Source organism: Aquila chrysaetos, chromosome 8 (genome assembly GCF_900496995.4).
Source record: "Aquila chrysaetos chrysaetos chromosome 8, bAquChr1.4, whole genome shotgun sequence".
Classification (NCBI taxonomy): domain Eukaryota; kingdom Metazoa; phylum Chordata; class Aves; order Accipitriformes; family Accipitridae; genus Aquila; species Aquila chrysaetos.
Genome location: NC_044011.1, coordinates 7,185,673 through 7,205,213, shown reverse-complemented (window position 1 = coordinate 7,205,213; position 19,541 = coordinate 7,185,673). Strand labels below are relative to the sequence as shown.

Genomic DNA, 19,541 nt, shown 5'->3' with positions numbered 1-19,541 from the left:
TACTTCTACTCTGTATGGAATCACAGAGGAACCAACAGCATCCCTCCTCTTTCTGTGATTGCATCCACTGGGAGGCTATGTATAATTTCTAGGTCAAATCTCATGAGACAATGAAGGTAAATAAAGTGGTCGATTTATCTGTGTTGGTATAAATCATGCAACTGACACAACAGTCTACACTTCATCTGTTCTCTATTGACCATATCCTCAAGGATCAACTAAGGCGGTGGACTCCACTCTGAATTACCACTACGGAAGGTTGAGAACAGTTTTGGTTTTAATAGTGCAGGTTGAGGCATTCTTATTTTTGAAGGAACAATATGAGTTAGCTACAAACAAACCAGACCCAGAACTATAATTATCTTGCACTTATGCTGAATCTGGGATGCTATGTGTACCTTTGTATCTCAATAAGCTTTATGTAGATATAAGTGTCTTCAGAGCTAGCTATAGAAACCCCTAATGGGGCCCTTCAGATGTGTTTGGAGGTTTTTCATATCAAATTGTGTATATCCTTGTGGTACTTCGCATTTCCCTCCCGGCTAATGGGACATACATGATATAACTTTAGAAATGTATAGATGTAGAAACTAAAACATTGGCAAGGTAAATGTCTGTCTATAAGCTCATAAGCTAACATTTCTTTATACTGGATGGACAATATGATAGCATGATTCATCTGGCTTATTTTAGACCTGGTCTTAGATGAGATAGGACTGTAAGTGCCTATTTACTTCCATGAAGTAAAAAAGTAAAAAGCATGCTTACATTTTTACAATGAAAAATTCTGAATTGAGTAGATGAATTTCACACAATTGATTTCTAGAAACCCAGCAACAAAGCGTCTGACCTTTTACAGTGTCTTAAGTGGTGGTGTAACATATTGCTATGAATTTAAGCCTGGCTGGTTAGATTTCATTGTATTAATTTATTACAGGTGGATAAGGCTCATCTTTTCCCTACAGAATGGGTGGGAGGAATGAAACCAGTGTCACGTATTTCATTCTCCTGGGTTTTCCCACCACTGCTGAACTGCAGGTGCTCCTCTTCTCTGCTTTACTTCTGGCTTATTTATTAACTGTGTTGGAAAACTTCCTTGTCATTCTCATCATCCAAACTAATGACAGTCTGCAAAAACCCATGTATTTCTTCCTAGGAAATCTGTCTTTCTTAGAGATCTGGTATGTTTCTGTCATTGAGCCAAAGATGCTCATAGATTTCCTCTCTCAAGACAAACATATCTCATTCCAGGGGTGCATGACACAGTTGTATTTCTTTGTGACTTTTGTTTGTACTGAGTATATTCTGTTAGCTGTTATGGCCTATGACCGCTTCTTGGCCATATGCAAACCTCTCCGATATTCACTCATCATGAATCATCAGTTCTGTGCTCAGCTGACAGCTGGCTGTTGGATGTGTGGTTTGACCACTTCTTCCATCAAGCTGAGCTTTATAGCCCAGCTCTCATTCTGTGATGTAGACAAAATCAATCACTATTTCTGTGATATTTCACCCCTACTGAATATCTCCTGCAGTGACTTCTCCTTGGCTGAGCTAGTGGACTTCATTTTGGCTCTGATGGTCATCATGGTGCCTCTGTGTACTGTAGTCACCTCCTATATTTGCATCATGTTCACCGTGTTGAAGATCCCTTCTTCTCAGGGGAGGCAAAAGGCCTTTTCCACATGCAGCTCCCACTTGACTGTAGTGATATTGTTCTACTCCACCACTCTTTTCACTTATGCCCATCCTAAGGTCATGTACACCTACAGTGCTAACAAGTTCGTGTCAGTCTTGTACACGGTAGTTGTGCCGCTTCTGAATCCTCTCATATATTGTCTTAGAAACAAAGAAGTCAGGTTGGCCCTGAGGAAGACCTTTACCTGCACAAGACACACCTAAGAAATCAACTAAAGACTTCTGGAGAAGGGGTTTTGCTCATGAAGATCAACTGGAAGTGCTGATGAACTAAAGTCAGCAAGTCCTGACCTTAATCCATGCCAAAGTGAAACTCTCCTATTAATGCACCCAGTAACCATATTTATTGGACTAGACCTTGATAAATCTAAGTTTGATCTATGTATATAGTATAGTTCTGGGTTGGGAGGGTTTTTTTGCTTGTTTGTTTCCCCCCTATGATTTTATGCTGCCTACCTTTCTTAACAGTCTTCAGCTGAATGACTGCTCCAGTTTTAAAGACAAGGTTTGGCAATGCTAGAAACTGAACCCCAGTTTTTGTTTGCCCTAGATAGATTACTAGATCCAGAAAACATTGGGTGGGACTGTAAAAGGCGTGTAAAATGCAGATATCTACATCTGATTTATTTACTCTGAGATTCTGTTATTGTCCCTGGAAAGAAATAGGCAGTGGAAAAAGATGAGTAATCTTAACTTTCTTAGATACCTGATTTAGGATAAAATGAAACATCCTCTGAAGAAGACAACTTTTCTAATATAGCAATAGAGGGAGTATAATGTGTGTAGCTCATACTGTAGCATAGCTATAGTGTCACTTGGACTCAGTCTGTGGTTCACACCAGGGCCCTCGTACCCTGAATAACCTTACTGTACCCAGGGCACACAAAATAATTCACTCCAGGAAGAAATTCAGACACAACTGACAGGATAGATCACTTCAATGTTTCCTTCAGGCTGCATAAGCCTTGGATCCAGCAGTATTCCAGCAGGAGTCATGACGTTAAACCCTGACTGACAGACTACAGTCCAAGTCTTCCCATTGAATATCAAGGAGTTTAGAGACACAGCTGATGCATCTGAGTTAAATACTGATTATCTGTGAGAAAAACTGATTATCATTTAGAATTCTCTCTAGGTAAAAAGGTGCCTCTACGAAACCTACTCCATGCTCAGAATATCACAGTGATTTAAAATGCTTAATACTCTGTAACAAACAAATAAAAAAATAAATAATCTGTCAGCTGAGTGCATATCTATGTGACCATGTTAAATGTGGGTTTGAGTTTGTAACTGAGACCATAGTTTCTGATATTCTATGCTCTGTACTAGCAGACTGCCTTTTCAGATTTTGCAGTTAATGAAACATCCAGCTTTCCAGGCAGGAAACGTTAAGACACTTGCTGGAAGAACTTGTTCTGTGTGTACTGTTGCCATGGATACAACCGGTCCAAACAAGATTTGCTGAGGATTTGAGCACAATTTTAAGGAGAGGTGTCAAGAACAGCTTGAAGTTAACCATACTGGGAAGCTATCACCAGAAATGTAAGGTGCTGGCTGTATTCCAGGTATTAGCAGAAAATCTGCTATGAGAAAATAGGTAATTGACATAATATGAATATACAATACAATATGAACCATGGCATGGGAAAGGAGCCAAAAAAAAAGAAATCGTAGTTTTTTAGTTTTGCATTTGAGATCAAGAGCCACAGAAATAGTCAGATTGGATATAGTCAGCATGGATTTGTCCAAAAATACCTAAACATTAGACAACTAAGTCCCTGTCTAATTAGACATCTAAGCAAACTACCCTAGGCTCCTTTAGTATTCATGGACATGGATTATCACCCCCAGAGGATATTTATTCTATTTATGTTTAATATATGCCTTTAACATATAGATGTTATGAATCATTCTCCAAAGGTGCCTATTTCTCTCATAGACTTTAAAGATTGCCTGTAATGCCTGGATCAGACGTGTGTTAGTTGTGGTTTAACCCCAGCCAGTAACTAAGCCCCACAGAGCTGCTCACTCACTCCCCCCTGGTGGGATGGGGGAAAGAATCAGAAGGGTAAAAGTGATAAAACTTGTGGGTTGGGATAAAGACAGTTTAGTAGGTAAAGCAAAAGCTGCACACACAAGCAAAGCAAAACAAGGAATTCATTCACTACTTCCCATTGGCAGGCAGGTGTTCAGCCATTTCCAGGAAAACAGAGCTCCATAACACGTAACAGTTACTTAGGAAGACAAATGCCATAACTCTGAGTGTCCCCCCTTCCTCCTTCATTCCCTTAGCCTTTATTGCTGAACATGAAGTCATATGGTCTGGAATATCCTTTTGGTCAACTGGGATCAGCTGTCCTCACCGTGTTCCCTCCAAACTTCTTGTGCACCCCCAGTCTACTCGCTGCTGGGGTGGTGTGAGAAGCAGAAAAGGCCTTGACTTTGTGTTAGCACTGCTCAGCAGTAACAAAAACATTCCTGTGTTCTCAACACTGTTTCCAGCACAAATCGAAAACGTAGCCCCATACAAGCTACTATGAAGAAATTTAACTCTATTCCGGCCAAAATCATTACAGTGTCAAGCCCACTTTATTCTTATTACAATATATTAAAGTAAAGCATTTATACACCAATGATCACCTAACCTATTTCTCCCTTTATTTCAGTTTTTCATATATAAAGTGAAAACCATAGCATTTCAGTACTCCTTGGTGAACTTTCCATTGAAATATTAAGTTTTGCAAGGTGTGTAGCTCCTCTAACACAGTGATTTGGCTACACATGTTGAGTGGTTTTAAAGCATTGATCTGAAGGTGATTGCTTTGAAATTATGGCAAGAAAATCCTTCAGATATACTGTGAAGAGGATTATCATCCAATTGTTATGTTTTTTTATATCCACTAATAATGATGTAGTTAGATAACCTGAAACAAATAAACAATTACCTATTCAAAAGGAGTCCCTAAGTGTTCTTAGGGAAGGAGAGAACACAGACATGTATTATACAAACACAAACCTTCTGAGAATGCAAATTCACTCTTGCATCTAAAGTTTATTTCTGCAAGCTTTCCTAATGAACACTTTTGTATATTTAAGGTTAGGTGCCTTTAGACTATTGTCAATAAACTGCCTCTCACAAGTAATGTAGAATAGACTAGGAGTCCAATCTCAGCTCTTGAGAACCTTACCATCGCTCTTAATCTTATTGTCTGCCTCTGGGAGCTGGTGAGCATGTATGCAAAAGTAAAATAGTCTGGTTGTAGAAGGTATTGATCTATCACAAGTCACAAAATTTGGGAAGCTTTTATATCAAGAAGAGAAACAATTATTTCATGTTGATTTATTTAAAACCACCCTCCAAAACACAGAGAATTTAATGTAGTCTACTGTAAATAAATGTGATGCTCCTGTGCTGAAAAGAATGCAAGTTTTCTTGTTGAAAAATAACAGCATGTCCTAAGGTGTCTGAGATACCTACACAGGAGTTATAAGATGTTTTTGTCTTCCTGGAGTGATTGCTGGAATCCAGGCCAGTTTTCCCTTAGAGGCTGGACCCTCATTTTTAGCCATCTGAATCACATGTCTAAGTTTTAGGAGATGAGTACCCTCTCCCTGCCAGTCAGAGAAGAGAGGACATTTAGTGAAAACTTGTTTTTGTTTAGGGAAGAATATGGATTGGGAAAAAGGCAATGGTGGCTGTTCTATTTTGGTATTCTGGAAGGAAGCAGATTCTAATGGCTAATAGCGTTTTGATTAAGTCCATAGTGTTTTGCTTATTGGAAAGAAATCTAAAAGGTGCAGGAAGAGTTCTACATAAGAAAATTAAAAAAAGTAGGGATAAAGGACACACAGAAGCAGCATTACACTTTATTGTTTCGGTTTTCTTCTTGGTTTCTCTTCTTTTGCAGGCAAAGACAAATGGCACAAGGGAAAAATATCTCATTTGAGGTTCAGATGTCTGCTGTGAAGATCTAGACTGTAGACTCTAGAAGCTGAATCCCTAGCATTTTTATGCACACCTATTATTAAAGTACATATGAGAAATGTGCTAAGGAGAATGCCCTCACAACCAGCAAAATGAAAGGCCAGTGATCTATTGATTACCAAGAGACTATTGAAAAATCAGTTGGTAAAAAAAATGCTCAATGTTTTTGGCAATGTTTTCAAGAAATGTGAATTCCAAAAAACACACCTGGCTTTAATCATGATAGTACAAGTTATGTGTATTGTGCTTACTTTTTTTTTTAAATTATTTTTTATTATTATATTGTCTTAGTAGGGTCTTTAACAGCTGGCCACTTAGGGGAGTCCTTTTCAGTTAAAAGCAGAGACAGGACTCTCCAAGGCATTCCTGAAAAGTGTATCCCTGGGACACATTTCTTGAAATGCTGCTTCTATGTTTATTTGTTTTGGTTTATTTCTTTTTAAGTGGAAGTGCTCCCTTCACCAAGCAAGCAAGCCAATACACAAAAAGAAACAATCCAGTAACTGCACAGACAGAGTGTTGAGAAATCAGACTAACAAACAGAAGAGAAGACAAGGAAAGACTGGAAGGGAAAGAAAAACTCTGTAGGTGGGAGCATGGGGACTGAACAATTATTTGGTTGGCTTGTATCTGAGATATGTATTGACATGGGGTTAGTGGGGCAATTCACAAGTCTAAGTGGTTTGCAATGTGAATATCCTCAGCTGAGGCTGAAGTCTTGTTTTGTTATCTAAAATAAGAAATGGGCATTCCTTGAAGGTCATTCATTTGATTATACAATGGCTTCTACAAAAGGTCAGATAATTCATGCTCAGTAATGTACCTGCTCCTCTCCAGTGAAGAAGGCAGATCAATCTGTTGAAAAGAACTCTCTGATAGACACCAGCAATAAAGTCCCTATGTCTCCATGTCCCCATGCTCCACCCCAGTGCATCCATAGCTCTGTAACACTTCTTTGATTCAAATTCTGGGGTATATATTCAGCAGATTCTTGAGCTGCATTAAGTCAGGGATTTGTGTTCTTAAAGGAACTTTCAGGAAGTTCATATTCACTCATTCTGGAATCTCAAATTAGTTATACTGTGTTGCTTAATGTGCAACCTCTACTTCAAGGACACCTTAGATTAGCTTTTATTGCAGTAACAATATCATCTTGGATCATCTCCCTATGTTTGCAATTCAGCTCTCTACATCTCTCTCTCACACACTTACGCTCAAACACAGTTCATCCAGTTCTCTAACTAGATAGCTGTCTTTGTTGATCTGTCTGTCTAAACTTAGAATCAAAAAGAAAATTGCACTATGAGAAAGTTCGATTCTTCCAGACATCTACTTTAAGCCCATTGCCACTTCTTAGAGTCATAGAATCGTTTAGGTTGGAAAAGACCTTTAAGATCATCAAGTCCAACCATCAATGCAACACCACCAAGCCCACTAAACTAAACCATGTCCTGAAGTGCCTTGTCCACACAGTTTTTTAATACCTCCAGGGATGGTGACACCACCACGTCCCTGGGCGGCCTGTTCCAATGCCTGACAACCCTTTCAGTGAAGAAATTTTTCCTAATATCCAATCTAAACCTCCACTGGTGCAACTTGGGGCCATTTCCTCTTGTCCTATCACTAGTTACTTGATAGAAGAGACCAGTACCCACCTGACCACAACCTCCTTTCAGGTAGCTGTAGGGAGCAATAAGGTCTCCCCTCAGCCTCCTCTTCTCCAGACTAAACAAACCCAGTTCCCTCAACCGCTCCTCATAAGACTTGTGCTCCAGGTCCTTCACCAGCTTGGTTGCCCTTCTCTGGACACGCTCCAGCACCTCAATGTCTTTCCTGTAGTGAGGGGCCCAAAACTGAACACAGGACTCGAGGTGCGGCCTCACCAGTGCTGAATACAGGGGAACAATCACCTCCCTGCTCCTGCTGGCCATGCTTTTTCTGATACACGCCAGGATGCTGTTGGCCTTCTTGGCCACCTGGGCACACTGCTGGCTCATGTTCAGCCAGCCGTCAACCAGCACCCCCAGGTCTTTTTCTCCCAGGCAGCTTTCCAGCCACTCTTCCCCAAGCCTGTAGTGTTGCACGGGTTTTTTGTGACTGAAGTGCAGGACCCGGCACTTGGCCTTGTTGAACCTCATGCAACTGGCCTTGGCCCATGCTTGGGCTGATAATTTTTTAACCTGTTCTTAGACACTTGCATTCATGGCAAGAGTGACTTTTTCCCGGGATCTCCTCATACCAGTTTTACTGTAGTTTCTTTTCTATAATGATAGTGTGAAGGATCTTGTCCTGTCCAAGGTGACAAAGGGAATTGTGATGTCCATTTTTAGCAGCAAAAATCATCTTGCATTACTAAAGGATCTAGCACACTGCTTCCCCCAGATACTTAAGAAGGGAAAGTGGTTTTTTTCAAGTGGGCTTCTACAAATTATTTTTCCATGTCTCTAATGTCTCTCTTTAAATAGAAGTTAGAAGGGATCTCTGGAGATGATCCAGTCCAAACCAAACACATTCTGGAGGTGTTTGTTTCTTTTCTTAGGTGGTTGAGATAGCTAAAATGGTTGGGCACAGGCAATCCCTTTTTTGATGTGAAAAGAGATAAATGGGAGCAAACAGTGAATTCTCCCAGTATGCTTTGATCAAAAGGGAAGCAGATATTGCTATACTCTCTTCTTGAGAGAAAGATGGGCTACAGCTAAGAAATCCTTTTTTCTCCTTGGTTTAAAGGTGGTGTGGGGCCTTGCTGACCCAAGGTTTCTCTAGGCAAGCACTTCTAGAAGTCCTCCTTTCCAGGAAATACAGATGTATAGGACTAGATCTGAAGACTCAGATCTTTCCTCAGATCAACTCATCTTTCCATATCTATTTTTGTCTCTGCACCCTAGCTCATGTTGGAAGTAGAATAGTTCTGCATGTCACCTTCAGCCTGTAACACTTTCACTTCTCCTCTTCTCCAGATTTTCAGCTGTGCACCTGCTCACTGTGGAGAACCACACTTCCCCAGACAAATTTATGTTCCTGGGACCACCCCTGCATGCAAGTTCTCATTTTTTTGTTTATCTTAGTAATCTATACTGCAGCTGTGGTGGGGAATATTGGACTGATCACAGTCATCGTCAGCAATTCACAACTCCACACTGCACCTATATACTTCTTTGGTAATATTGCTTTCATAGATGTCTGTTATGCCAGCAATGTTGCCCCCAGTGTCCTGGTCAGAGCACAGAGACATTTCCTATAATGGCTGTGCAACTCAGTTTTTCTTTGGAGGACTCTTTGTTTCTACTGAATGCTTTTTTCTTGTGACAATGATGTCTTACGACTGCTTCACCACCATCTGCAATCCTCTGTTCTACCAGACTATCATGTCTTGGAAGGCGTTACCTGCTGGTTCTGGTTTCCTACCTTTGTGGCAGTTTAAACACTGCAGTACACACCAGCTTAATCTTTCAGCTGATCTTCTGTGGGTTCAGTGAACTTAATCACTACTTTTGTGAGCTCCTACCACTCCTAAAGCTCTCCTGCAGTGAAACTTATGTCAATAAGATTGTGCTGTTCTCCTCGTCTTTCTTTATTATCACTGTATGCTGTGTGAGCCTGGTGTTCTACTGCAACATTATCTCCAACATCCTGAGGATTGCTTCTCAGGCAGACAGGATAAAAGCCTTCTCTACCCGTGCTTCCCACTTTATGGCAGTAGCACTGTATTTTGGCACAACATTCGGAATGTATGCCCCACCTTCTGACTCATCTTCACCAGACCAGATCAAATTAGTGTTCGTATTGTACTGTCTTTTCATCCTCATGTTAAACTCCATCATCGCTAGCCTGAGGAACAAAGATGTGAAGGGTTTTCTGAAGAAAACACTCAAAAGGAAATTATTCTAAGGAATTACTTCTGTTAAGTCACATGCTTTCAAATAAAGCATTTTCAGAAGAAGGCAGAAGCAAAAAGGAAGAAAGCCCCACAATGGATTTTTCTAATAAAAACCCAGATTCCTGTTCATCTCATTTTGAAAATTTCCCTTGTAAGTTCAAGCATATTTCCCTCAAAATTAGTGTGCAAAATACTGCTGCATGTTTTCTTGAAGTCACTCCTGAAAGTAAAGTAGGTTTAGCCACTACTGGAAGTGCTTCAGTACAACTAAAATGTTGCTGATAGTTTGTCATGTATAGATGATTTTGGGAAGCTTTCAGCCTAAAGAGACATTAGGCAACAATTTCTTTCGGTTCATTTTGGTTCATTTAATGTGGAAATATGTTGGAGAAATAATGTGGAGAAGGGGGTGATTTCTGCCACATCCCTCCATACCTCTTTTATGGCACCTAATATGGTATCTATGGGTGCAGGAGGAGATAAAGGGAGGTGGGCAGAAGAGAAAACATCTGAACTTCAGTAATTTTGATAGAAAGAAAAATCAACAGTTACAGGCAACAGATGGGTTTTTTTGAGGGTGGCTATATCTACCATTTCTCTCTTCTTCATGACAAACAGCAGAAAAATATTCCACTACTTTGTTTTTCCAAAGACGTAACAATAATTTTGAGGGTTTATTGATAATTGCAGAACCAGTGCAAGGACTTTTCTGCACTTGTATATCTACTACTCTTTAATTACTCCCTGGTTGTACAATATCAGTATCTGAGACTGTGCCTCTACTGAAGATCTTTGATTCACCCAGATTTCTGTTTGGAACATTTGGTATGTTTAAGTGGGAAGTCAAATTATCACCTAGTTTTCTAAGTTAACAAAAGTAATCTCACTTCAGTTAAGTCCCTGTTGCTCACACACTAGGCTTATACTCTTCCTTTACACTTCAGAGAGAATTCGGTCCACAGAAAAGGAAAATGAGGCCTAAGATAGACCAGTATAGCTTCAAGGTGTGTAGTCTGGCTGCAGAGAGTTTAATCTATTTGGCTCTGGAAAACTGAGCTTGTGGAAGAGAGAAAAAATAGTGAGGATGTCAAATACATAACTGAAAGAGAAAGGAATTTCCAAAAATTCTGTTTCTCTTACCAGAAAGGTGAATCATATCCTGGAAGTGTCTGTCAGTTACTGTACATAAAGTGAGAATATGTTCATAAACTAAGCATAATTAACTTAGGTAAGAGAATGTAATTTCTGAACACCACAAGTATTTTTCAAAAAAAAAGTACTCTTTCTCTGATTGTTCTTTTGGTCATGACACAATAGGAAGTAACACTAACTGCTGTACTGACTTTAAGGATGTATGACTGTTTGGTGCAAATGATCTCACCCTTTGCTTATGAAACTTCCACCAAATCAAGTTTCACCAGTATTCCTAAGCAAATAAAATCTGACCATTAAACATTTTGAGGGGATTCAACTAAGCCAAAAATAGATTGCTGAAATTTATGGGGTAATGTTCTGGAATTGCAGTAGGAGTCATAATGATATTCTCCATATGAACCTCTGAAAAAAATGGGGGTTTATTTTCATATTTACTTAATGACTTATCCATTTTTTCTCCCTGAAATATATTTCTAGAAGAAGCAAATTAAAGAAAATTGCACAGGCTAGCAGCCATGACACAGGACCTAAAGGAGACCTCTGGCCTTCTTGAACAGCAGCAGGAGTCAGACAGGCTACCATACAGCTGTAAAATGGTATTGTGCATTTGTATTTTGCCACATTTATTGGCCCCTTTTAAGTAACTGAAGGTAGGCAAATTAAACTTTATTCTGAGAAACATAAAGTTCAAATAGGTATTATCTATTTACATCTAGATACTATGAGATTACTTCAGCTGAAGCAGTCATGTACAGTACTTCTACAATAAATTTAACATGTCTTAAAATCACTACTCTTCTAATAAATCAGGTATTTAGATGACTGTTCTCTGGAATTGCCTGTTTCTCTCCAATAGCCATACAGGGAAGCTAGACAGTTGCCTCAGATATGAATTTTAACAATGCCAAATATACAGTAAGCAATATTTACTATATATACTTAGAACAAGGAAAAAAGCCACTATTTCTCCTTATATGAACTCAGTCAATTTGTTTTTTCTTAGATTAAGGTGATCATGAATATGAATATAAATATGAGCCCATAAATTGCAATGGAATAGAAGCCAAATCCTCAGTGATGACTGGATAAAATAAAGAAGGATAATATGCTTTCTTTTAATCACAAGAACAGTTGACTTAACTGAAACATTGGCTTCATTGGTATGTCTGAGTTCAAAGGGAGTTAGAATCATTTTAATTGCAGTACTGAAATTTTCAAAACTAAAAATTATTTGGAAATAAAAAGATATTAAAAACAATAATGAATTTCCACTTTTGGTTATTAATTTACTATGATTTTTTTCCCTTTCACCAATTCCCGCTTCAGAAAGGAAAGGGAAACGGTAGAAGTGGGTAAGTTAAATTTGTTCCTTGGGGTTTTTTTTTGTTGTTTATTTCTTGTTTTTTATTAATTCTACAGATAAATGTAACTTGTGGCAATAATATGGAAAAGGAAAGTAATGAATTATATTTACATATCATGATATATATGCACAGGTGTATACATTATGTGTATATATGTGTATTATGTATATGAATAAATTCATATGCTCACACTTACATGAATAAATACTCGGCTGTTTTTACCTCTCATTTGAGGTAAAAAGAAGTAACTCCAACATGAACTCAACTTTATTCTGTTAACTTTTGTTCTTCATCAGGCACCTGCCATGGAAAATTGCTGCATGGTGACTGAGTCCACACCGATGGGTTTCAAAATCAGCTAGAAATGCAGATCTTTCTTTGATAGTCTTCCTACTGCTGTGTGTCACCACACTCTTGGGAAAGAATGCCATGACTGTTATCATTCATATAAACACTCATCTATTACCAAACAACCATGCATTACTTCCTCAAGAACCTCTCCACCTGGGACCTCTGCCACCTCTCTGTCATTGCCACTCCTTGGACTGCTTCACTGCTGAGAGGCAGGCCAGTTCCCGTGGCTGTTGGTTAGCCCAGCTGATGTGGTTTCCTCTCTGTCACCAGAGGGTACGTCCTCGTAGTGGTCACAGCTTATGACTGCTTCATTGCCATTGGTAATCCACTGTTCTACTTCACCAACATGTCAAAAAAAGATGCCATCAGCTTGCCTTGGCATCCCACACTTGTGGCTATGCCAACAGCATTCTACAGACTGCAGTTCTGTATCGGCAGCTAAATGAACCAATTCTTTTGTCATGTCCCAGCTGTTATGATTTCTACCCTTTAAAGGCAATTTAATTGTGACTATCAGCAGGGCAGTGATATTCACCTCATACACCGATGTTATCTCCACTACCCTAAAGTCTGAGAAAAGGCTGAGAAAAATGGGCAGCAAGTCAGGAAAAAACGGTCAGTTGGGGCTCATCTATCTCAATGTGGATATTTATAATACAGACAACTCTCTCTGGACTTGTTTAAAAACGCCTTTGTATAGATAGACTTACTGCAGGATAAACTCTCAGGTTCTATAGGAAGTAAGTGCAACTGTGGCAACCAGGTGAGGTGAAAGAAATAGAGCTGCTTCTTTTGCTGCAATACATTTTGGGTGTAATATGAACATCTTCAGAGGACAGCCTGAGAAACTACAGGACATTCAACCTCCTCACTTCTGTTCCTGGGAAAATCATGGAGTAATTCTTCTTGGAACACAGTTTTGGTCACATGAAAAAGAAGAAAGTGGTGACTGGGAGCAGTCAACATAGATTACCAAAAGGAAATCATTCCTGGCCAACCTATATCTGTCATGAAATTACTGGATTTGTGGATGAAGGAACAGCATCAGATGCCATTTACATGAACTTTAGCAAGACTTTCAACACTGTCTTCCATTGTATTGTAGCCAAGTTATGACTTTACAGTCTGGAGGGATGGATAACTGGATGGATAAAAAGTCTGGTTGGATTATCAGGCTCAGAAAGTAGCGGTCAATGGGTCTTACTGTACCCTGAAATACTGCAGGGGTTTATCTGGGCACCTGTCTTGTTTAACATCTTTATCAATGGCCTGGAGGAGGTGGAGTGCTTACCCACCAGGTTTACAGATGACACCAAATTGGGGGGCGGGGAATGACACTCAAGGGCATAGACTGGCTGGAAGAACTGGCCAATAGGAACTGCGTGAAATTCAACAAGGATGCAAACAAATGCAAATTCCTGCATGTGGCAAGGAATAGCCTTTGGCAATGACACAGGCAGGGGACCGACTGGCTAGGTAGAAGCTCTGCAGAAGAGGGTCTGGGAGTCTTGGTAGGCAGCAAGCTGAACCTCAGTCACCAGAATGCCCTGGCAGCAGAGCAGCTCAACTGTTCTGGGCTGTATAAACAGCACCATAGCAAATTAATCAAGGGAAGTGTTTATCCCTCTCAACTTATCAGTCATTAGTCTGCACCTACTTTGAGCAGGAGGTTGTACTTCAGATCTCCTGAGGTCCCATCCTGCATAAATTATTCTCTGAGTCTACAGAAGGTAAGGATAGGATTCATATGTCATTAGTCATCAAGTATTGACATTTTAGGTGCCCCAGAGCATCACACCTGGCTTCCTGCTCCCACTAAGGAGTATAATTTAACATACGTCTTGTACAGAAGTGTCAAATACCCTAAAACATATAAAATATTACTGTATGCCCGTGTTTAGATGTCTCGCTTGCTCCTTTAGTATATACCAGGCTAATCATAGTAGTTTTCTTTCTAGTCAAGGCAGAGTCACTAAATACAGTCCATGGATTCTAAGTAGTTAATCTCATTGTAATGCACCCATTCAAAACAAAACAGATAACAGAGATTCTAGATTATTAGGTCATGTAAATATATAGGTAGAGGAGCCAAATCCTACCTATCATAAGTATAAACTAGTGTTTTCCCCTTGGCACAGATTCTGTGTGGATCTGATTTGCTTATCAGTTCTCAGAGTAAAGGGTCTTGTACTGCAGCTTTGGTCTAGTTGAAAAAAATGAGAGCAGTGTCACTGACCACAGGATGAATGGGTTTTTTTACCTCCTATGTTGGAGAATGAGGAGCAACTCAACATACGGAACTCACACTGGTCCCTAAAGAAAGAGTGGTTCATTTTTCCCACGCAACAGAAGAAGAAACAGTGCTCTCCTAGCCTTGTCTAACTCTTGTTCTCTAACTTCCATAGAAAATGATTTAATTTTTTTTTATATGAAACTTCATTATTTTTTCTACACATTTCTATTTTCATGCTTTAAAAGACATTTTTCCCATGACTTTTTTTTCTTTCCATCAGTTATTTAGAACAAGCATCAAGAAAAAAATAAGAGTCTGGTATGTTCGTCTTCATCCTTTCCTCTCAAGTAAGTAGTGTCCTGTGTTTTAGCATTTGCATTAATGCACATTATAGAAATAGCTTTTCTCACTGTCTGCCCTTCCTTTCTTCCTTACTTCTTTCTTTCCTTCCTTCCTTTTTTCCTTCCCTCCTTTCCTCCTTCCTGCCCTCCCACTTTTTAATTTTTCACTTTTTTATCATTTCTCTTCTTTCCTTTCTTCCTTCTTCCTCAGAGTTAGGTACTATGAGATTGATTTCCCCTAAGTGTAGGTATCTGCATCAATACCAACAGCACAGCCCCTTTCCATAGTTTCTCTGTACTGTCAATGTCTCTGTTGTCAATCACTCTTTGAATACAATTCACTTGAATTATTTTAAAGTCTACTTCAGGTGGTTCATGCTATAGAGAGGAAATCTTCTGTAGGATTCATTGATGAAAATCTGTATTTAATATTTGGATTGGTGAGACTCCTCATACAAGTAAAGTTTATTCATCTTGAAATTGACCTCACAGGAGATTTTCCCTGCCTGTGACTTAAAACAGAGCAGGCTGTTATCAAACCTGACAGTTTCTTCTGTGTAGACGTTCATGGTTCATTGGCACCATAATATTATTTAATACAGTGAGCAAAGTTTTGCCTAATTAAGGGATGGAATCAGACCTTCTGATTCCAAATTAAGCTAATCTGATGAGAATTGCTTGTCATTTTTTGATAATCACATTTCCTTAAAGTGTCTTTAATTGAGAAGTAAAAAAAATGCCATTGTTTAAGATACATTGCACACAAATATTTAATTCTAGAACATACTCACATACATGTATCTATATTCACATGTAAGGTATGCTTTTATTTCTCTTCACAGCTACACATATAGATAGACAGATACATATATGGAGGAAAAGTAGGATATTAAAGTGGACAATTAAGAATTCATGGGAAAAAAACATAGAAATAATGTAGGTATGCTCAATTTACATTCTGTTCATACATCATATCCTTTTCTGTCTGCCCAAATCTGATATTAGAAACATATGTCTAATATATATATGTATAAAGAAATATTGTTATCAGCTAGACAGTTTTGATATGTTGGTATAAGCGTAGATGAATAGACAGGTAAATGTGTGCGTGTGTGCTCTCATAGCACATTTGTGAAAGGGATTAATCTTGCAGTTTACTACAAACACAGCATAATAGACTCATGTAAGATTTAACAAGCTATCTGCATGTGAAACTGTGTTTGTGCATTTATGGTGGTTGTGTCTAGTCATGGGATTTCTGTCACCTCACTTAAACCATCAGGAAGATAGCTCAGATTCATTGTAGCTAATCTTAGCTGCTCAATGCAGTTACTAAAAATAAATGCCTTTTGCAGGTTATCCAAGCCAGCTGCACAGTGTCTGTTTCTTATACCCTTCAGTTTTTACATCCTTCAGAAGCAAGAGCTGAAAGCTGGGTGGCATAATCTTCATCCCTCATGGCAATAAAAACATAGTTTTAGGCAATCCAATCCCTACTATCTCAATTCTTAATCATACCTAGCAACAGAAGAGGAATTCAGGTACTTAAACACAGGCATGTCTGGTGCTATTTTAGACTTTGTGGTACTCTGCATGGCCTTCAGCCCTGCTCTGGAAGAGCACAGATCTTCTGTGGGTCCCGTGTTATATCTGCCAACTCCAAGAGAGTGTCTAAGATAACCTTGGCAGCTAAAATTGCACTATCTCATTCTGTATAGGTGCCTGAATATCACCATGAGCGCCTAAAGTGGAGTAACTTATATGCAATGCTAGCTGTCTAAGCTCTGATTATAGTAATATAATTATATGTAATAAAGTGGAAGTGTAAGTCATATAGATAACAGTGTCCAGAAATATTTAACCCATTCCTAACTAGAACCCTATGTAAGGCCAGATGAATCACTGTTTAGAGTCACGGATTGTATTGATTAGGGATTTGATTTGCTGGTCCATGCATATGCTTTCAGTGATTTTTGAGAGGCCCTTTGTTTCCAACCTGGCAGGTGTCACTCCAGAAGGTTCTGAATGTTCTGTAGTTTCTGTGTCCTAATTTTTTTGCTCTGTATGAATGACCCAAATAACTACAGCATGCAAAAGACATTACACATGCCCACCAACTCATATATGGAGACTGAAGGTGGGATTCAAGAGCCACAGGAAAGCACTTGAGATGTCCTAGAATTGCCAGATATGACACAGAACCTATGGAAATCTCATCATTTTCTAGACTGAGAGCTGGAACTCCAGGATATCTACAGTATCTCCAAACATGCTTATGTTTAGGTACCTGAATCACTAATATAGAATTTAGACACCCACAGTATGATCAATTCCACACTGTTACTTAGAACAGGTTAACTTCATGTTTGAACGTTCTCTTTTAGTCAAAGGAGAAACAGCAACATTTCAAGAAGGTGGATTCATTCAATCTATTAGGCTTTATGAGATATTGTCACTTAACAGTGTTTGTGTCTTTCCATTAAGTTTTGTATTCACCACGTAACCAGATTATTCACAAGAAGATCCACCTGCCCTATTTAAACAGAGACAGGTGCCTGTCTTGATTTAAAGACTAACAATAGGAGAGATGGGATTACATCTAGAAATGATATCATAGGCATTTACAGGAAACACATTAACCCTTCTGTGAAGATTCTAACTTACACAAGGATGACTAACCTTAAGATTTACTGAGATGGCTTAATTAATTGTGTCTCTAATAGTTCAGATGCACTAAAGATCAGTGTCCAGAATAGTGTTATAAGAGTAGCTGGTTGAGTTCTGGATGAGGAGAAATGTGAAGGTTGGATGAAAAACTCATGTAAACCAATAGAGCATGGAAAAAAAATCCTAAGCATTGCACCCTTTCATGTACCTAGCATGTTTCAGATCATGCTGTGTTAATTTCACAAGTTGCTTGAGGTCTGGATCAGAAATGTAACTCACAGTTGTGTGAACATGATCCTAATTGCATTTACAAGAACAGTCCTAGAAAAATCCTGCAGTCTACTTTGGAAAATCCCCCTTGTGCCTCAATAGTACTTTGTGAAGTTGCTATGTTGTTGTCATTGGTTGTTTTTTATAATTACGAATCACTTATTGCAACTAATATTATTATTTTTTTCTCAATCCAGACAGCTCTATTTAGAAACACAGATTTTCAAGTCATGGTCTGTGCATACAAGCTAGCTCAAGTGGATGTTCAAACTGCTGCTACATCTGCTTCTTCTGCAAAGTCTATGGCAGCTTCTGTATGATTCTCAGCATGCCCTCAGATAACGTGACCCATGTGGTTGAATTCATTCTAGTTGGTTTTCCAGGTAAACAGGAAATCAAGCTTCTGCTCTTTTTTATGTTCTTCCTGGCTTATGTGCTGACAGTGACAGAAAATGCAATGATTGTTGTGCTTGTCTGGACAAATGCCCAGCTTCACAAGCCAATGTATGTTTTCCTTGGCAATCTTTCCTTTCTGGAGACCTGGTACGTCTCTGTCACAGTGCCCAAAGTGCTTGTAAGCTTGGTGACAAAGAGACAAGGCATCTCCTTCACAGGCTGCATGGCCCAGCTATTCTTCTTCCTGGCATTGGCCTGCAGTGAGTGCAGTCTCCTGGCTGTCATGGCCTATGATCGCTACATGGCCATCTGCAACCCATTGCATTATCCAATCATCATGGATCACACTCTTTGCGCCCGTCTGGCCATTGGCTCCTGGATGAGTGGCTTCCTGATTTCCACAGGGAAAGTTTATTTCATTTCATGTCAGACCTACTGTGGGCCCAACATCATCAACCACTTCTTCTGTGATGTCTCCCCCTTGCTGAAGCTAGCCTGCACCAACATGTCAGTAGCTGAGCTTATGGATTTCTTACTGGCCCTGCTCATCCTTCTGGTACCACTCATCGTGATTATAGCCTCCTATGTGTGCATTATCTCTGCTGTCTTGGGCATCCCCTCAGCCCAGGGGCGTCACAAAGCCTTCTCTACCTGTGCCTCTCACCTTTTAGTGGTCACGGTGTTCTATACAGCCTCCCTGTTTATCTATGCCAGGCCCCAGCCTATTGATTCCTTCAGCTCCTACAAACTGGTTTCTGTGGTATACACTGTCCTGACACCCCTCGTCAACCCAGCCATCTATTGCTTAAGGAACCAGGAATTCAAAATTGCTTTTAGGAAAACAATATACTGGAGACACATCTTGTCCTAGGGTTTTCCTTATTTATTTAACTCCCTTTCTACTCTGCAGAAGTGATTTCTACAGGTCATAATAAATTTACTAATGTTAATCTCTAAAATTTGGGAGATTTGTGTGGTCCTGAAGAAAGAGAGGTGAGAGTTCGAAGAAATGCGCACCACTTCCCATGAGGAAAACAAGTGGTCAGGGGGACAGATCCTAACAACAGGGGAAAATGAAATTGAGGACAGCTGTGGGTCTCAGAACCTGCTCCCAGTTTCTCTGCTCCCTAGCCCCATATGAGCCTTAATTAGTCTCAGAACCCTATCCAGATCTAAGGTCCCCAAGCTGGCAATTTTTTCT

At 39.5% G+C, this 19,541-nt stretch overlaps 2 protein-coding genes across 2 annotated transcripts; both read left to right on the top strand.

The window, feature by feature from the left end:
* Nucleotides 1–966: 966 nt before the first annotated feature.
* On the top strand, nt 967–1,902 carry LOC115344805 (olfactory receptor 6Y1-like). The gene has a single exon (XM_030022736.1). It carries the CDS (start codon nt 967–969, stop codon nt 1,900–1,902), a length of 936 nt encoding a protein of 311 aa, XP_029878596.1.
* A 16,358-nt stretch (nt 1,903–18,260) lies between these two features.
* LOC115344804 (olfactory receptor 6B1-like) lies at nt 18,261–19,211 on the top strand. The gene has a single exon (XM_030022735.1). It carries the CDS (start codon nt 18,261–18,263, stop codon nt 19,209–19,211), a length of 951 nt encoding a protein of 316 aa, XP_029878595.1.
* Nucleotides 19,212–19,541: the final 330 nt, after the last annotated feature.